The sequence below is a fragment of the Suricata suricatta genome, chromosome 14, assembly GCF_006229205.1.
Source record: "Suricata suricatta isolate VVHF042 chromosome 14, meerkat_22Aug2017_6uvM2_HiC, whole genome shotgun sequence".
Classification (NCBI taxonomy): domain Eukaryota; kingdom Metazoa; phylum Chordata; class Mammalia; order Carnivora; family Herpestidae; genus Suricata; species Suricata suricatta.
In genome coordinates this window covers 48,288,411-48,305,824 of record NC_043713.1, presented here as the reverse complement: position 1 = coordinate 48,305,824, position 17,414 = coordinate 48,288,411, and the positions used below count along the sequence as shown (strand labels likewise).

Here is a 17,414-nt window from a genome sequence, read left to right as displayed (position 1 = left end):
GTAAAGCACTTTATAGATATTATCTTACTTAAATCCAACATCTCTTGGAAGTCTATGGTTCCTCGCTTTACATATGCAAGGAAGAAAATTCAAAGGTAACTTTCCCATGTCAGATATTGGGCAAGTAGAAAACCAAGGAGCAGAGATTTGAATTCTTTTTAAAAATTTTTTTTGTTTATTTTTGAGAGACAAGAGATAGCGCGAGCAGGGGAGGGGCAGAGAGAGAGGGAGGTACAGAATCTGAAGCAGGCTCCTGGCTTCGAGCTGTCAGCATAGAGCCCAACGTGGGGCTTGAATCCACAAACCGTGAGATCATAACCTGAGCCAAAGCCAAACGCTTAACTGACTTAGCCGCCCAGGCCCCCAAGATTTGAATTCTTAATACTAATATGACATCAAACTGTGCTTCTTTTAGTTTACCTCCTAGAACTGTGGTCAAGGTCAAATATGGTAACCTCGAGCTCTTGTAGGCACTCAGGCTTTTACAAGTACTCAAATATTCTTTCCCAGGTTAAAAAATAAAAATGCAAGAGGCACCTGGGTAGCTCAGTTGGTTTAGGCATCTGACTCTTGATTTCTTAGGTCATGATCTCATGGTTTATGGGATTCAGCCCTACAATGAACTCTGCACTGACAGTATGGAGCCTGCTTCAGATTCTCTCTCTCCCTTTTCTCTGCCCCTTCTCTGCTCAGGCGCTCTCAAAAATAAACACTTAAAAATGCAAATATTCAGTCTAACAAATACTCATTTGTGTTACTAAGTTTAAAATGAAAATAGGGGGCGCCTGGGTGGCTCAGTCAGTTAAGCGGCCTACTTGGTTCAGGTCATGAACTTGCGGTTCGTGGGTTCGGGCCCTGCATAGGGCTCTGCTGACAGCTTGAAGCCTAGAGTCTGTCAGATTCTGTGTCTCCCTCCCTCTCTGCCCCTCCCCTACTCATGCTCTGTTTTTCTCTGTCTTAATAATAAACATTAAAAAAAAAAAAGAATGGAATTGTGGTAAAATAACGAATGCAGAAGAGTGTTGAGCCTGTGAAATGATAGTGTGCGCTGACATTGGTAAAATCTGTCCAAAACTAATTAAATGTTAACTATAAAAAATAATAAAATGAAAATAACACCTTAGGAGCATTAAGTCTTTATACCTCTGACAGGTGGAATACCATGTCATCCATCCTTTACTCAGGGATGAAAACTCAAGTCCTTCTAACCCTAGAACAGCCCATAATACAACTCATATTTCAGTTCCTAAAGGCAAATGACTCAAAATTCCTTAGATTTTCTTTTTTAACCGATTATGGGATACTAACTAGTAACATACTGCATTGTTACTAAGATTCTGCCCTGAGAAACTAAAATGAGGAAGTTCTCATTTACTGAATACTCTTAGTTAAGAAAAGTCTAGGGGTGCCGTCAGCGGCTCAGTCGGTTAAGGGGCTGACCAGCTCAGGTCATGATCTCACAGTTTATGGGTTTGAGCCCCACGTCGGGGCTCTGTGCTGACAGCTCAGGGCCTGCAGCCTGCTTCGGATTCTGTGTCTCCCTCTCTTTCTCCCCCTCCCCTGCTCACATCCTGGCTCTCTCTCTCTCTCTCTCTCTCTCTCTCAAAAATGAAAAAAAATTTTTTTAAATGTTAATAAAAAAAAGAAAAAGAGTCTAAATGCTACATTTGGTGATGTAGCAACTGTTCATTTCCAAACGGTAACGGGTGGAATTCCAAAAATTACTAATTTTCATTTAGTCAGTCACTAATCAAATATTAACAAATATTTGTTTTTATGACAAGCATCAATATTTCAAATACAAAATAGGTGGCATGGTTATGTCATTCTAAATGCTATGGTCTATATTATTAGGCCGTGGTAGTATGGGGACTTATTTGGTTATCTGGGATTGTCTATTCATAAATACAGGGTATCTGAAAAGTCAAAAACAACAAGATAAAGTAAAATATTAGCTACATTTTCAAATAGGGTTAAAGTGTTTCTTTCAACCTCCCTTTCAAGTGAAGTTTTCCTAAACTTAGAAAAACAACATAATATTTATTTTTGATAGTGAGAGAAACACAGAGTGTGAGCAGGGGAGGCAGAGAGGGGGAGACAGAATGCGAAACAGGCTCCAGGCTCTGAGTAGTCAGCAAAGAACCTGATGTGGGGTTCAAACTCACAAACTGCGAGACCATGATCTGAGCCGAATTCAGATGCTTAACCAACTGAGCCACCTAGGCGCCCCAAGTTACCCTAAATTTAGAAGTCTAATTGTTAATCTAAAAAAAAGGCATAAATAAATCATTTTCCTTGAATCTTCTAGACATTTTGGACATAGCTCAGTGAAATTAAGATTTTCAGGCAGACAACTGGACCCATTGCTATATATTACAAGGTACTTCTGAAAAAGCATGTGGAGACTAAAAAAAACATTGAGTATATTATCTGAAAACATAATTAATATTTTCATTTTAAGACACTTGATAGAATGATTCCAGACTTTGTTATATCTCTGGTTTACTTCTCTGAACCGTCAAGGTATGGAATTCTAAGTTGGACTAAAACCTTGTTCACACTAGGTAAGAGGATCTTTTTAAGTTTTCTACATTATAACTATACATCAGAATATATCTTTTTTTCTCTTAACATTATATGATTACCTCATATTTAATGTCAGATTATTATATCCTCTTTCTGGAATAAGCTTTTATTTAAAAATGGACTCTTGGGGTGCCTGGCTGGTTTGGTCAGTTAAGCATCTGACTCTTGATTTTGGTTCAGTTCATGATCTCATAGTTTGTGAGCTCAAGCCCCGCACTGAGCTACACACTGACAATGCAGAGCCTGCTTGGGACTCTCTCTCTTCCTCTCTCTCTCTGCCCCTCCCTTGCTTGCTCTCTCTCTCTCAAAATAAGTAAATAAACTTCAAAAAATAAAAATAAAAATTTACTCTCAACATGAAACTTTATCACTGTTAATTTTAATTTTTGAAGTCATTCAAATTTTAATTAACTAGCATCATAAACTAGCGAGCCTTTTATATCATCGCTCAATTTACTGATAATATGGTACTCAATTTACTAAAAGTTTATTTCACATATCTAAATGCATTAGAAGATTAATGCATAATTTTTCAGTAAGGTTGTTTTCTTTATCCCATAAATGCTTATTTTTTGGTGTTTCAACATGCTATGCCAATAATGTATTATCCTGTTAAAACTGTCTACAAAATTACGTTATCCATTCTACATAAAATTTCACTGGAAATTTACCTTTTTCAGAGCATACTTTGGGTCCTCAGGAAGTACCATTATTATCCTGCCATCAGGATATTCGGCCAGAATTCTTTCTTTTTTCCAACCCTAGATATAAAAAACATGAATGAATTTTATGTTACCATTTTCATTCATCACAGTGATGTACAAGAAAAATATACTGCAGTGTTAAAAATTGCAAACATGGAAAAATATTCTCATTAATGTTTAGTAAGACATGATAAATCAGCTATTTTGTTAAGCATACAATGGGTACAATACAAGCTAACTTCTCTATACTACTCATTCAGAAATCTAATACCACAAGAATATTTTTAATTTATCATTGCCCATTTTAAATTAATCTTGAAAATCACACACCAAAAGCAAGCCCCTTAAAATAAGTGATTCTCAGAGCCTTAAAGAGACCTCTCCCAGTTGCTTGATAAAAGAACTCTTAAATTCCTTTTGGAACATGGTTACCTCCACAAACAAACACTCATGGTTTTATGTCTGGCATGCCAAAGACCTCCAGGAGGTTTTAAATGAACTGATTTGCATGCAGTAGCCCAATATGTAGTAAGGAATAGTTTTTATTCTTATTGATCACAACTATCAAAGTCACAAGAAGGAGACTATAAAAATATAACTACCTTCTAAGAATCTAATAGGGAAGGAGGAGCTACGTTGTGTGTATCTGAAGTTAAACATACTCAAAAAAAGAGAGGTAATAAACTCTTCTTCAGATCCACACTCATGGTGATTAATGAGCAGAACCTGCATGAAAAAAAAAACAAAACAAAAGCCACTTAAATCTAGTAAGATGGGACTGAACCAGAGGTTACAACTAGGAGCTGTGTAGTTAATAATAAGTACAGAAGGGTGAGCTTAACTGGTTGTTCCATTTGCCTTACCCAACCAACTTTACATGTAAAAAAAGGGGGGGAGGGGCCTTTCAAGAAGCAGTATGTACTTCTATTTGAGAAAACCATGATAGACTATGAAAGCTCAATAAAACCAAGAAAAAAGCAACTACATTTTTTTAAATACTATGGCAAGTCTGAAAGTAGGCTGATTTTCTGTTGAACAATTTAGAATGGGTTTTTAGGAGAGGGGCAGGATCTTGGGGACAAAAAGTTTAGTAATAAGATCAGTAAATGCAATAATTTGAAGTCTGTTTAAAAACAGAGTACCCAAAGATAAAGTAAACTGCAGGTGATTATAATTATAATTGGTTAAAAGGTTCTCAAGATTTGAAAAGAAGCAGAAACAACAGACACAGAAGTCATTTTTTTTCAAGTTAGAAATTAAATCTGAATTTAGGTAAGCAATTTTTCAAGAGTATAAAAGACATCATCTCTTTAAAAACAAATTTATATTACTATGTTAATTTAGGAAAAAGCCTTTGAAAATAAATCCACTTTCCATAAAAATGAAAAAAGAGACTTTTCAACCTAAAGGTTAAACTATAAATTCAATGAAAAACTAGAAAATTTAAGTAACCTCATTTATAAGAAAGTCATAGTTCCTGAGTTCAATTTAATCGAAAGAAAATTTGATAAATTCACCTATTACCTTTAAAACAAAAATACTCGTCTAATGTCATTCTATTGCACCATAGGCACTAGACAAATTATTTGGTTTTACTGACTTTTTGGTGTAAAACTTTCTCTTGAAACAATTTGAGACTTGCACATTCATGCAGAAAATTCTATCACAACTGGATTTGACATAATTTTATGTTTTAAATATGACTGTTTCTTCATGTACATATAAGCAGCAAGAATTTGCCAAGGACAGAGTTGCTATTTCTTAGGTTTCTAATACTCCTAAAGACTGTATTTTAGTGAAAACTGTTCAATGGTTCTGGAGTAAAAGTTCAGGGTTTAAAGCCCTGTTCTTGGTAGTTACTAGCTATATAACTTGTGCAAATCACAAATTCTATTTCCAGATCTAGGCTACGTACAAATGGCTGTAATCACCTCTATCACTTAGCTGCTTATTAAGAGGGTTGTATTTAAGATAATTCCTCACACAGAGTGGCCACTCAGTAACCTCCATTCTACCTTAAGAATGATATCAAACTAAGATCAGTGCCCTACTCTAAGAAAACGCAAGTTAATGAAGTCCCCAAAGTTAAATACAACAATAAATTCAAACCATAGACAGATGAAAGAACCAAGTAGGCTAATGTCTGTAAAATAACATATTCAAGACATTTATATGTCTCAACAGCAACTCTTTCCTGGAGTTAATAATCACATGACCCTCCTGACTTTAAATAAAGTTTAGATTGTTGCCTGAAACTGAGGCAGAGGTGAAAGTTATGGGGAAAGGGTACATGCAACTTAGAGGAATAACCAAACAGCCACAGCTTTCCGCAAAGATACAAATTCTAATGCGGTGTATTTACACTTCTCACGTTTAGCTCTAAAATGTTACATATATCCCTCTGGTAGCAAGTAATATTTTTCCAAACCCCAAATTTTCTTAATTCACCCATCTGGCTGTAAAAAACAGAAAGCTTTATATTCCTAATTGCAATCAATGATTATTTTTTGTTCCTGGACACTGTACTTTACTCTAAACTTTAGAATCTAAAGAATGAAAAGGATTTCTCCTCTTTTTCCATTTAAAAAAGGATATAAACTGAAAACAAAATACATTAAGCAGTGGATACACTGATGTATACAACTATCAAAATTCACCAAGATCTGTGCACTTGAAGGTATGTAAATTATACGCCAAACTTCATCACATTCATAAAAAGGTTGAAGAATACCAGCAAAAAAAATACCCTGAGAAATAAAACCAACAACCAACCAGCTTTTGAAAAGATTACCAATACCGCAAGAATAAAAAAGACAGAGGGAGAACCTTCAGAATAATGGAGACTTAAGAAACATGCCAATGAATGCCAATATATGGATCTTAATTCAAATAAACAAACAGTATAGAGAATTATATTTGGGGAGCTTTGAACTCTAAGAGAATCCCTGATAGTAAGGCATTAATTGATTGTTCTTTAAAGGTGAGGTTATGGAGCACCTGGGTGGCTCAGTCAGTTGAGGGTCTGACTTCAGCTCAGGTCATGATCTCATGGTCTGTGAGTTCAAGCCCCGCGTCAGGCTCTGTGTTGGCAACTTGGAACCTGGAGCCTGCTTCGGATTCTGTGTCTGCCTCTCTCTCTGCCCCTCCCCCACTCATGCTCTATCTCTCTCAACAATGAATAAACGTTAAAAATATTTTAAAAAATAAATATGTGGTTATGCTTGGGGCACCTGGTGGCTTAGTCAGTTAAGCATCCAACTTCGACTCAGGTCATGATTTCACGGCTCATGGGTTTGAGCCCTCCATCGGGCTCTGCTGTCAGCACAGAGCCTGCTTTAGATCCTGTCTCTCTCTCTCTCTCCCTCCCCTGCTCTTTCTCCTTACCTCAAAAATAAATAAAACATTTAAAAATTTTTTAAATTTTTTTAAATTAAAAAGTGTAGTTACATTCTTTAAATAACTTTTATGGCAGAAGTGCCTGGGTGGCTCAGTCATTTAAGCATCCAGTTCTTAACTTCATTTCAGGTCGTGATCTCGCAGTTCATGGGTTCGAGCACTGAATTGGGCTCTGTGCTGATGGTGCAGAGCCTACTTGGAATTCACCCTCTGCCCCTCCCCTATTCATGTGTGCTCACTCGCGCTCTCTCAAAAGAATACACAAACTTAAAGAAAATAACTTTTATGGTAAAAAAAATAGTAATCTTTTCATCTTTTAGAAATACAGATATTAAAATAGCTATTAAAATGATAATGTGACACCAGGGATCATTTCAAAATAACTGGGAAGGCTGAGTAAAAGAAGATGTCCATGAACTGTTAATTACTAAAGCTGGATGATAAGTTCATGGGCATTCATTAGTGTATGTGTGTGTTGCATTAGACTTTTTATTTTGGAAACTTCAAACCACCCATCGTCAAAACACTACCAATAGCCTAAGGCTTGCTCAAGCATCATTTATTCAGAAGTGAAAAATAGGGGTGTCTGGGTGGCTCAGTCAGTCAAATAACTGGGAAGCATCCAACTCTTGATTTCAGCTCAGGTTATGATCTCACAGTTCATGGGATCAAGTCCTGTCTGTGTTGGGCTCTGCGCTGACAGCACGGAGTCTGCTTGGTATTCTCTCTCTCTCTCTGCACCTCCCTGGCTCACATGCACACATGCTCTCTCTCTCAAAATCAAAAAATGAACATTCAAAACAAAAAAGAAGTGAAAAATAAGCACAAAGCAAATCTAGTAATAAGCAAAGCAGTTAGACCTGAGGTAAGAAAAAGGAATGTAATGGGGATACAAAGGGCTTCTGGAATGCCAGTAATGTTTCTTGTCAGATGGGTGTTGACTTTGTCAAAACATACCATGTTAACCCGTGTATTCATTGTTTGTGTACTTTTCTTTATATGTTGCATTTCAACAAAAATTTTAAAAATAAGTACTAATGCAATTTGAAAAAACATTTTATTTCAACAGCCAAGTTTAAGAATTGTTATGTACTGAAATAATTTTTAAAACCATCTCTTTTCAAAATCATAAGTCTTCATAAATGAAAGTCAATTTTGACAGCTACCCAAGGCAGAAAGTATAAAAAACTGCATAAATTCCAATGCAGTGTGTAAAAATTTTTGAGACCAGACCACAAAGCTAAATACTGTCAAGAGGTCAGTTCTTCCTGAATACATTGATATTCAATGTAATCTCCGTTAAAACCTCAGCAAGTTATTTTGTGGATACTGACAAAATGATTGTAAAATTTATATGAAAAAGCAAAGGGGTTGAACAGCCAGCACGATACTGAAGGAGAGGAACAGTCAGAAGACTGACGCTACCTCACACCCAGACCCCTTCCAGTGGCAAAGTCTGGGAGAGGGGTGCAGGCACGATACAGGCTGTGAAGGTGGCAAGGAGTAAGTCCCTGAAGCAGGCCCAGGAGATGGACAAGATACAGCATTCAAGCAGAAATAGAAAGAGGAGTAGAAGAAACTCAAGGAGCTAAAACAAAGGCCATAGGGAAGGGTTCCCTGGCCACAGGTGGAATTAAGAAATCTGGCAAAAAGTAAATTGCTCCTTGTGTCTGAAGCAATGGCGATCCTTATTTCCATTCCTGTTTAAACATCTGGATTCCTGGTCATAGCAGCTGTTGCCATCTACAGTTAGAATGAAGTGTTTCTTAGATTCTACTGTACATTTAAGAAAAAACTTTTATTAAAAAAAAAAAGAAAATCAATCATTTAAAAAAAGACTTACTATAGGAGTGACTGGGTGGCTCAGTCGGTTAAGTGTCCGACTTCAGCTCAGGTCATGATCTCGCAGTTCGCAGGTTCAAACCCCGCACTGGGCTCTGCGCTGACAGCTCAAAGACTGGAGCCTGCTTCGGATTTTTATCTCCCTCTCTCTGCCCCTCCCCCATTCACATTCTGTCTCTCAAAAATAAATAAAACATTTTAAGAAAAGATTTACCATAAAGCTACAGTAATCAAGACAGTTTGGTACTGGTGAAAAAGAAACAAACAGATCAGTGGAACAAAACAGAGAGCCCTAAAATAAACCTACATGTCAACTGATCTTTGATAAAATAGCAACAGCAACACAACAGGGACAAGACAGTCTTTTCATCAAATGTGCTGGCACAACTGGAAAATCACATGCAAGAAAAAGAAATGGATCTAGATACCATACATCACACCGTTCACAAAAATTAACTCAAAATGGATCACAGACCTAAATGTAACAAGAAAAACTGTAAAACTCCTAGAAAATAACAAAGAAGAAATCCAGATAACCTTCCATATGGCAATGTCTTTTTAGATACACCAAAAGCACATCCATGGGAGAAAGAACTGATAAGCTGCACTTGATTAAAATTAAAACTAAAAACTTCTGCTCTACAAAAGACACCATCAAAAGCATGAGAAGAGAAGCCATAGTCTGGGAGAAAATATTTATAAGGGTAGTTAATAAGGACTACTATCCAAAAAGATACAAAGAATTCTTAAAACAATGATAAAACAAACACTTGTACTAAAAAGTGGGCCAAAGACCTGAACAAACACCTTACCAAAGAAGACATACAGATAGCAAATAAGCATATGAAAAATGCGCCACATCATAAGTCTTCAGGGAAATGCAAATGAAAACAAGATACCACTACACACCTATTAGAATTGCCAAAACCCAGAATAATGACAATACCACACTCTGGCAAGGCCATGGAGCAACAGGAAATCTCATTCATTGCTGCTGGGACTAGCAGGGTCAATTTGGGAAACAGTTTGGCAGTCTCACAAAACTAAACTTACTCTTACCATACAATCCAACAACCATATCCTTAGTATTTATGAAAAGGGGCTGAAAACTTACCTCTACACAAAAGCCTGCACCTGTACATGGATATTTATAGCAACTTTATTCAAAACTGACACAACTTGGAAGCAATCAAGATATCCTTCAATAAATGAATGGATAAACGAACTATGGTACATGCAGACAACAGAATACTATTCAGCACTAAAAAGAAATGAGCCATAAAAAGACATGGATATTTAACTGCATATTACTAAGTGGAAGAACTCAGTATGAAGAAAACCAAATACTGTATGATTCCAACTATATAGCATTCTGGAAAAGGTAAAACTCTGAAGACAGTGAAGATGACTAGTAATTACCATGGGTCAGTAGGGAAGCCAAGGATAAATAGGAAGAGAACAGAGGGCAGTGAAACTACTCTGTACAATACTATAATGGTAGATACAGGTCATTAGACATTTTTCAGAACCCAAGGAATGTGCAACACAAGAGTGAACCCTAATAAAAACTATGGACTCTGAGGGGCGCCTAGGTGGCTCGGTCGGTTAAGCATCCAGCTTCGGCTCAGGTCATGAGTTTGATCCCCGCATTGGACTCTGTGCTGACAGCTCAGAGCCTGGAGCCTGCTTCAGATTCTGTGTCTCCCTGTCTCTCGGCTCCTCCCTGCTCACTCTCTGCCTCTCTATCTCAAAATAAAATAAAGACCAAAAAACAAAAAATTGAAAAATTGGGGGCACCTGGGTCACTCAGCCAGTTGAGTTTCATGACTCAGGTCATGACCTCACGGTTAGTAAGTTCGAGCCCCGCATCAGGCTCTGAGCTGTCAGCACAGAGCCTGGAGCCTGCTTCAGATTCTGTGTCTCCCTCTCTCTCTGCCCTCCCTCACTCACACTGTCTCTCTTTCTCTCTCAAAAACAAACATTTTTTTTAAATCTTTTTTTAGTTGGAAAATTGGAGGCACCTGAGTGGCTCAGTTGGTTGAATGTCTGACTCTTGATTTCGGCTCAGGTCATGATCCCGGGGTCTTGGGATCAAGTCCCACGTTGGCCCAAAGCAAAATTATTTTCTAAGATCTGGAATCCTGCTCCCATCCTATATTTATATACCACAATATTCTAAGTATTTAAGATGCAACAAAGTAGGGGGCACCTAGGTGGCTCAGTCAGTTAAAGCATCCAACTTCAGCTCAGGTTGATCTCATGGTTCGAGTTGGAGCCCTGCAGCAGGCTCTGTGCTGACAGCTGAGAGCTTGGAGCCTGTTTCAGATTCTGTGCCTCCCTCCCTCCCTCTCTCTCTCCCTCTCTCTCGCTCTCGCTCTCTGCCCCTCCCCCCTCTCAAAAGTAAACAGTAAGAAAAATTTTTTAAAGATGAAACAAAGTAGAAAAATTAAAAATCAGGATCAGGAAAGAGAGAAACAAATGATGTAAAATGTTTGATAATTTTTAAGTAACAAATTCCTGTTTCTAAAGACTATTTCTCAGCTTTCAACACAGTATGATAACCCTAATTTAAGCAGAGACACTCAATAAAACTCAGACCATTCTCTGACCTCTCAGTCCCTCCTACAAATATACCTGCTCCTATTCCACAGTGATGCCAGAGTGCAGTTCTAAGGGCCAGTGCTACTTTGCTACGGATCCCTTTTCCATCCCCAAGATTTTAAAATCTCTATTCCTGCTCTATTTACTTCTCTTTAACACCCAGTTTCCTTTTTCCTAATCACCTTCAAAAGGAATACAGAAAAAGTATATAGAAATAAAGTAATATGTATTCAAATTTCACATAAAAGAAATTAAAGACTCAGAAAGAGTTACTGGGTAATTTTTTTTAACTCTATTTTTTTTTTTTTTACGTTTATTTATTTGAGAGAGAGAGTGAGTGTGAGTGGGGTAGGGGCAGAGAGAGAAGGAGAGACAGCATCCCAAGTAGGTTCCAAACTGTCAGCACAGAGGCGGTTGCAAGGCCTATCCTATGAACTCTGAGATCATGATCTGAGCTGACGCTTCACTGACTGAGCCGCACAGGCACCCCTATACAACAGCCCTATACATTATGCAAGCCTCACAAATGTGGTGTCACCTGTCACCATACACTGTTACAATACCACTGATTATTATTCCCTTTACTGTACCTTTTATCCCCTCCCATGAGGAGGAACAATATTTTTACTTTGACAGTTTAGTATTACAATGCTGGATATTGTGGCTCTAGAGCCAATCAGGAATCTGTCAAATCTTCCTTCAGTTGTGAATTTTCCCCTTTTCTACCAATGCCATAATAATCCAATACCACACACACCACATACACATACTACTCTCTCCTTATATGTCACTAAAATGTTATTTCTCTCCCTATACTCCATCAAAATATTATCTGATCATTATTTAAACTTAACTGTATCATTCCACATTCTCAAAAATCTTTAACATCTGAAGGAACAGAAAGACAAGTCCCAATGTCATCGAAATAAAAATGTAACAATCTGATTTGATGCATTTCTCTAGTCTTACTACCTACAAAAATCTGATTCAGTTAAAAATTCACTATTTCCCACAAAAATGAGCTTTCTCATTAGCTATACTATGCCATCAATCATAAATGACCGCCTTGTGTTCATTAAAAAAAAAACTTCAAGTCTTAATTTTTCCTCACCCATGAAAATAAACCCCTCTTCTGCTCACTGCTCTACCGAAGTATCACTTCTAAGCTGCAAAGCTAATTTATAATTAAAGTTAATTAATTAATATTGACTTACTGCCTTAATAGTTACATAAATCTCTTGTTAACCTTTCATTTCTTTTAGGCTTTGCTCCTAACCTTGAAGGCAAAGCATATTATACCCTGAGAGTAGAGCACTCCATAGAGCATTCATTCAGTCAGAGGTGTTAATTCAAAGGAGATAAGGAAGGATAGAGGACAAAAGGATTAAGTTAGAATTTTCTCTGCAAAGAACACAAATACATTACTTAAAGTTCAAACTATAACTGAGTCTTGGATAGGTTCCAGGCCTGGCAACATTGCTCACTGCTCTGAGAGGAATTTTTCCTGCTTTCTCTTCACACCTTCAGCAAACAGTACCTTGGTTCAAGAAGGGAAATTGAAATGTTTCTAAGACTAAACCAGAGTCCAGGCTTCCCCTGAAGCACTAACAAGTTCCTTCCTAAGCAGCTTCTAATAAGTTAGGTAAAATGCATTTCCTCACATGGTATTAATGAGGCAGATGGGGTACTATGACAGAATAGAGAGCATCATCATTCTTTCCCCTACCCCCAAACCAAAAAAGGTGAGAAAAGGAAAAAGAAAATATTTCAGCCACCCAAAACTAATAATAATAATAATAATAATAATAATAAGCCTCTGTGGGCATCAACTTCTATGATAACTAAATAATTTAAATATAATTTTAATCTTTTATAAAGGTCTTTAGGGGCACCTGGGTGGCTCAGTTGGTTAAGTGTCTGACTTCGGCTCAGGTCATGATCGCATGGTTCATGTTTCATGAGCTTGGAGCCTGCTTCAGATTCTGTGTCTCCTTCTCTCTCTGCCACTCCCACACTTGTGCTCTGTGTGTCTCTCTCTCTCAAAAAAATAAACATTAAAAAAAAGGTCTTTGGTCATTTTTAACTGTCACAGATTATTACCATGTCTAAGAGAAAATTTTTACCCAAAGGAAAAGCTATTTATTTTCTTAAAAACATCTGATTAAAATTTAAAGCAAAAACTCATTGGAGTCTAACTTATTCTACTTTTAAATGGTCTTAAGTAGAACAAAACTTTATGTCCAGTCCCCAAATATTGTCATTTAAAATTAATTAAAGCCAGAACACCAAATGACTTCTCTTCTATGTGCTTCTCTCTAGGAAACATAAACAGATAAATTCAATATTAAAAAAAAATCAGATGTCTTCTCAAACACTTAAAGAGTAATTAAACTTCAATTATAACTCAATTCTTAAAAAGGGAAAAAAGTGCTTAAGGCAAAAATACTATACTAGCTGCCCATTAAATCACCTTACTAGGTGCCCAATAAATGTTTAGTGTCCCAACCCGAAATCAAGAGCTGTGATCACAGCAAAACATCTTCACATAACATGTATGTTTTTATCCTCTCTCCATAACTACATAAGAATGCTACAATGTTTTGCAGAAGTTTCTAGTCTTAGACTATATATACCTACATTTGAAAACACCAAAAGAATACTGATCCTGATGTTAGCAAAGGATGGCCAACTGCTAAACTCAATTCCTTCTCTTGAGCATATTTCAAAAATAATAAAATAACCCACAGCTCTGTCCCATCAAGGTGATAGGGTGGGAGGAGGAGTAGGGCTGGGGTAGGAGTCAATCTTCCCTAAGTTGCTACATTGCTTGATAGCTTCACAAGAGCCCGAATTTGTTTAGAAGGTAATGACTCCACCTTGTTCCATAAACCAGTTTCCCTTAGTACTTGGGAAGAGTAGATTACATATTTCCTGATTAATTTCTTTACTTTTTCTCTCAGAAATTAAGAAGTCCCCTTCAGATGAAGAATTAAGTCTTTTAAACCTACTCTTTTTATAATTTTATAAAAGCGATCACAAGAATCAAATGATGTAAAATGAGAACTCATTTTAACTTCTACCAAATTTATGTATGTTAAATAAAATGTTTTGGCCCCATAGTATCCTATAATTCTGCTATCTGACAGAACTATTTAAGTTGTAAGGATATTAATATAGTAAAATAGGAAAAGTACAAATTTCAAAAAATAAATCAGTATCTAGTTATTGATACTCCATGTCCACACAACTTACATGGCATTTAGTTAAGTAACAGAAGGGTATGTGTGTGTGTGACAATGGCAGATGAAATAAGGAATATAAAGGATCACCACAGTAAAAAGACAAAAAAAAAAAAAAAAAAAGGAAAACTCTACCTATCTTGCCTAGAGGTAACTGGATAAATGAAACAATGAACATGAACCCTTCAACCAAAGATAAGGGTAAGAATTTAACTGAAGCCAATGAAGATCTTTTAAAAAGTCCAACATCTGTTGCTTATATAAGAATCTATGTGAAATGAATTGGAGATCTCAGTTCAGATATCCTGGAGGTCTTATTAGTGTGAGTGTACAGTACTGAAGGTAACATGTATAGAAAAAAATAGGTTCCATTTCAGATATAGGTAAACACCAAACACTAAATTACTAATTTCACCAAGATATCTGAAATGGTTCAAAATTATTCAAAATGTTGCCACTTCCAGAAACAACTATTAAATAATACTCATCATGTCTCAAATACACATACATTAAAATTATATATAGATATACTTTGTGGGATTTAAGTACACAGTAAATTCCGAGATCTTAACCTTCAAGAATTTTTCTGTTTTAATTTTATAAAGAAAAACTCTCAGGATAGCAAAAAGAAGGTAAAAAAAAAAAAACCCCAACCATCTTTAGTTAATAATTACTAAAGAAAAAATTTTAAATATCCAAATTGAATAGCATTACTTGTTAGAAAAGACAAGGTATAATAACTGCTTAAAATATGTAACTTAAATAAAAAATCCCACAACATAAACCAGCTAGAATAAAGTTAGCTGGTTTGGCTTTGTTTTAAAATAAGCCAATATACATCCTACGAAGGCTTTGTATATATTATCATTTCCCAGAAACAGAAATTTTTCAATGATTTAAATTTGGCAATTCATCTCTTTAAGATCCTGACTTAATTATCTGATCCTGCATTTTAGAAGTCATGAATTGCACTTACCACATATTTTACAGCACTTATAAATTGGTTGTGGAAGAGCAGATGCTGTGTTTCATCTTCTGGATTTGAAGCTGTGTAGAGCATGCCACAAACATTACAGGAAACTGCTCCAAATCTTTTTTGTCCTGCATCCTATTTATCAAAAACAAACAAAAGGTTTTTTCCTGTCCCAATGGAGTAATTCAGCTTCTAAAGCTATAATGGGAACATCAAGTGAGAAGTGTTTAATGTACAATGAATAATGTTCAGTGGTGATTAAAAAACTAAGATGTTAAATTGTGAAAGCTGTGTGTAATTTTATTAAATCCTTAATTTTAGTAATCTGATCACTCACTCCACAGCATTTAACAGTAATTGAGAGGAACTGAGAAATATCTTTTAATACCACAATCTTAGTCTTAAAGTCCTCAACAGGAAATCCTCTATAAATGAGAATGAAGATATATTTTTATATCTGCAATATTATACTATTAAAGCTTAGTGTGTTTCATAGACTCCTTTTCTAATGACTTAACAGTATGTTCTCTTTAATGCTTTTGTTCTAGTTTATAAATATTAAAAAGAAAATTTTGATGTCACCAGAAACTCCTGAGAAAAGGTAATATTAATTTTTTCCTATTAAAAATTAATTATGAAAGTTATTAACAGTAATTTATAAAACTTTTTTCATTAAATAAGTACCAAGTATGATCATCTAATCTCCAGAAATTCACTTGGGCTGTAGAATAGTAACTGTTTACAAAACGTTTTCTTTCTTGTCCTTATTCAACAAGAAATCTTCAGAATTATGACCTAAGTTTAAGAATAAACTATTAATCCCTTTACTTTGAATTACTTAAAAGAAAATAATAAGACCTAAGTTGACAGCATCTGTAGTGTCTTAGAATGAGGATCAAGTAGGGGCATCTGGGTGGCTAGGTAGGTTGACTGCCTGACTCTTGATTTCAGCGCAGGTTGTAATCGCAGGGTCATGGGATCAAGCCCCGTGTGAGGCTCCATAGTAAGCGTGGAGCCTGCTTAGGATTGTCTCTCTCTCCCTCTGCCCCTCTCCCCTGCTTGCTCTCTCTCTCTCTCTAAAAAAATAAGTAAATAAATCTTTAAAAAATTTTTTGTAATTGTGGCAAAGATTTATAACAATACTTAACATCTTAATATATTTTTTAATCTGAGAGAGAGAGGAACGCACAAGCAGGGGACAGGAGCAGAGGGGGATAGAGAGAGACTCTCAAGCAGGCTCCGTGTTCAGCACAGAGCCCAATGTGGGGCTCAATCCCACCACCATGAGATCATGACCCGACCCGAAATCAAGGGTCAGACATTCAATCAACTGAGCCACCAATGCACCCCTACCATCTTAATGATTTTTAAATGATTTTTACACCTCAGTAGTTTTATTATACTCACACTGTTCTGTAGCCAATCATCAAGTCTTTTCATCTTGCAAAACTGAAATTCTAAACCAATTAGTCAATAGGTCCCCAATCCACCTTCCTTCCCAGCTCCTAGAAACCACCATTCTACTTTCTGTCTCAAGTTTGTGTACTCTAGGCACTCACAGCAGTGAGATCACTCAGTATTTGTCTTTCTGTGACTGACCTATTTCACTTAGCTTAATGTACTTAAGGTTCAACCATGTTGTAGCATATGTCAGAATCTCTCTTATTTTTAAGGCTGAATCATATTCCATTGTATGTGTACACATTTTATCCATTCATCCTTGATGCACACTTAGGTTGCTTTCACCTTTTGGCTATTATGAATGATGTATACCAGTGTATAAATATCTCTTCAACCAGGCAATTTTCATAGTATTAAGTAAACTTTTCTTCCTTGATTTCCTAATTGGTAAACGGGGGATAATAGTAGTACCTACCTCATACTTTAAAAACTGAGGCCTAAGTTAATGTGAGTGTAGTATATGGAACAACGTATCAGTGCTACCATGATCATTAACATGATCATCATCAACTCTAGGTCAGAACTGAATAGAAATGCAATCCACAAATGTAACTTTAAATTTCCTAGTAGCCATGTTAAAGAATGCAAAAACAAACAGGTGAAATTAATTTT

The 17,414-nt window shown here is 36.3% G+C and overlaps 1 protein-coding gene across 12 annotated transcripts in view; it reads right to left on the bottom strand.

Moving 5' to 3' along the window:
- ESCO1 (establishment of sister chromatid cohesion N-acetyltransferase 1) overlaps positions 1–17,414 on the bottom strand; it is an 82,488-nt gene that overhangs the window by 19,053 nt on the left and 46,021 nt on the right. For 11 of the 12 annotated variants that reach the window (XR_003902929.1, XR_003902930.1, XM_029922996.1 and 8 more), the window contains 2 exons: positions 15,345–15,476; positions 3,258–3,347 (listed from right to left, as the gene is read on the bottom strand). Coding sequence is in view for 9 of the 12 variants with exons in the window: in XM_029922996.1 (XP_029778856.1) it covers positions 3,258–3,347; positions 15,345–15,476 (222 nt within the window). In the remaining 3 variants the exon portion in view is untranslated. Of the gene's footprint in view, positions 1–3,257; positions 3,348–3,892; positions 4,017–15,344; positions 15,477–17,414 lie in introns of all 12 variants that reach the window. The other variant, XR_003902931.1, reaches the window with a different exon arrangement.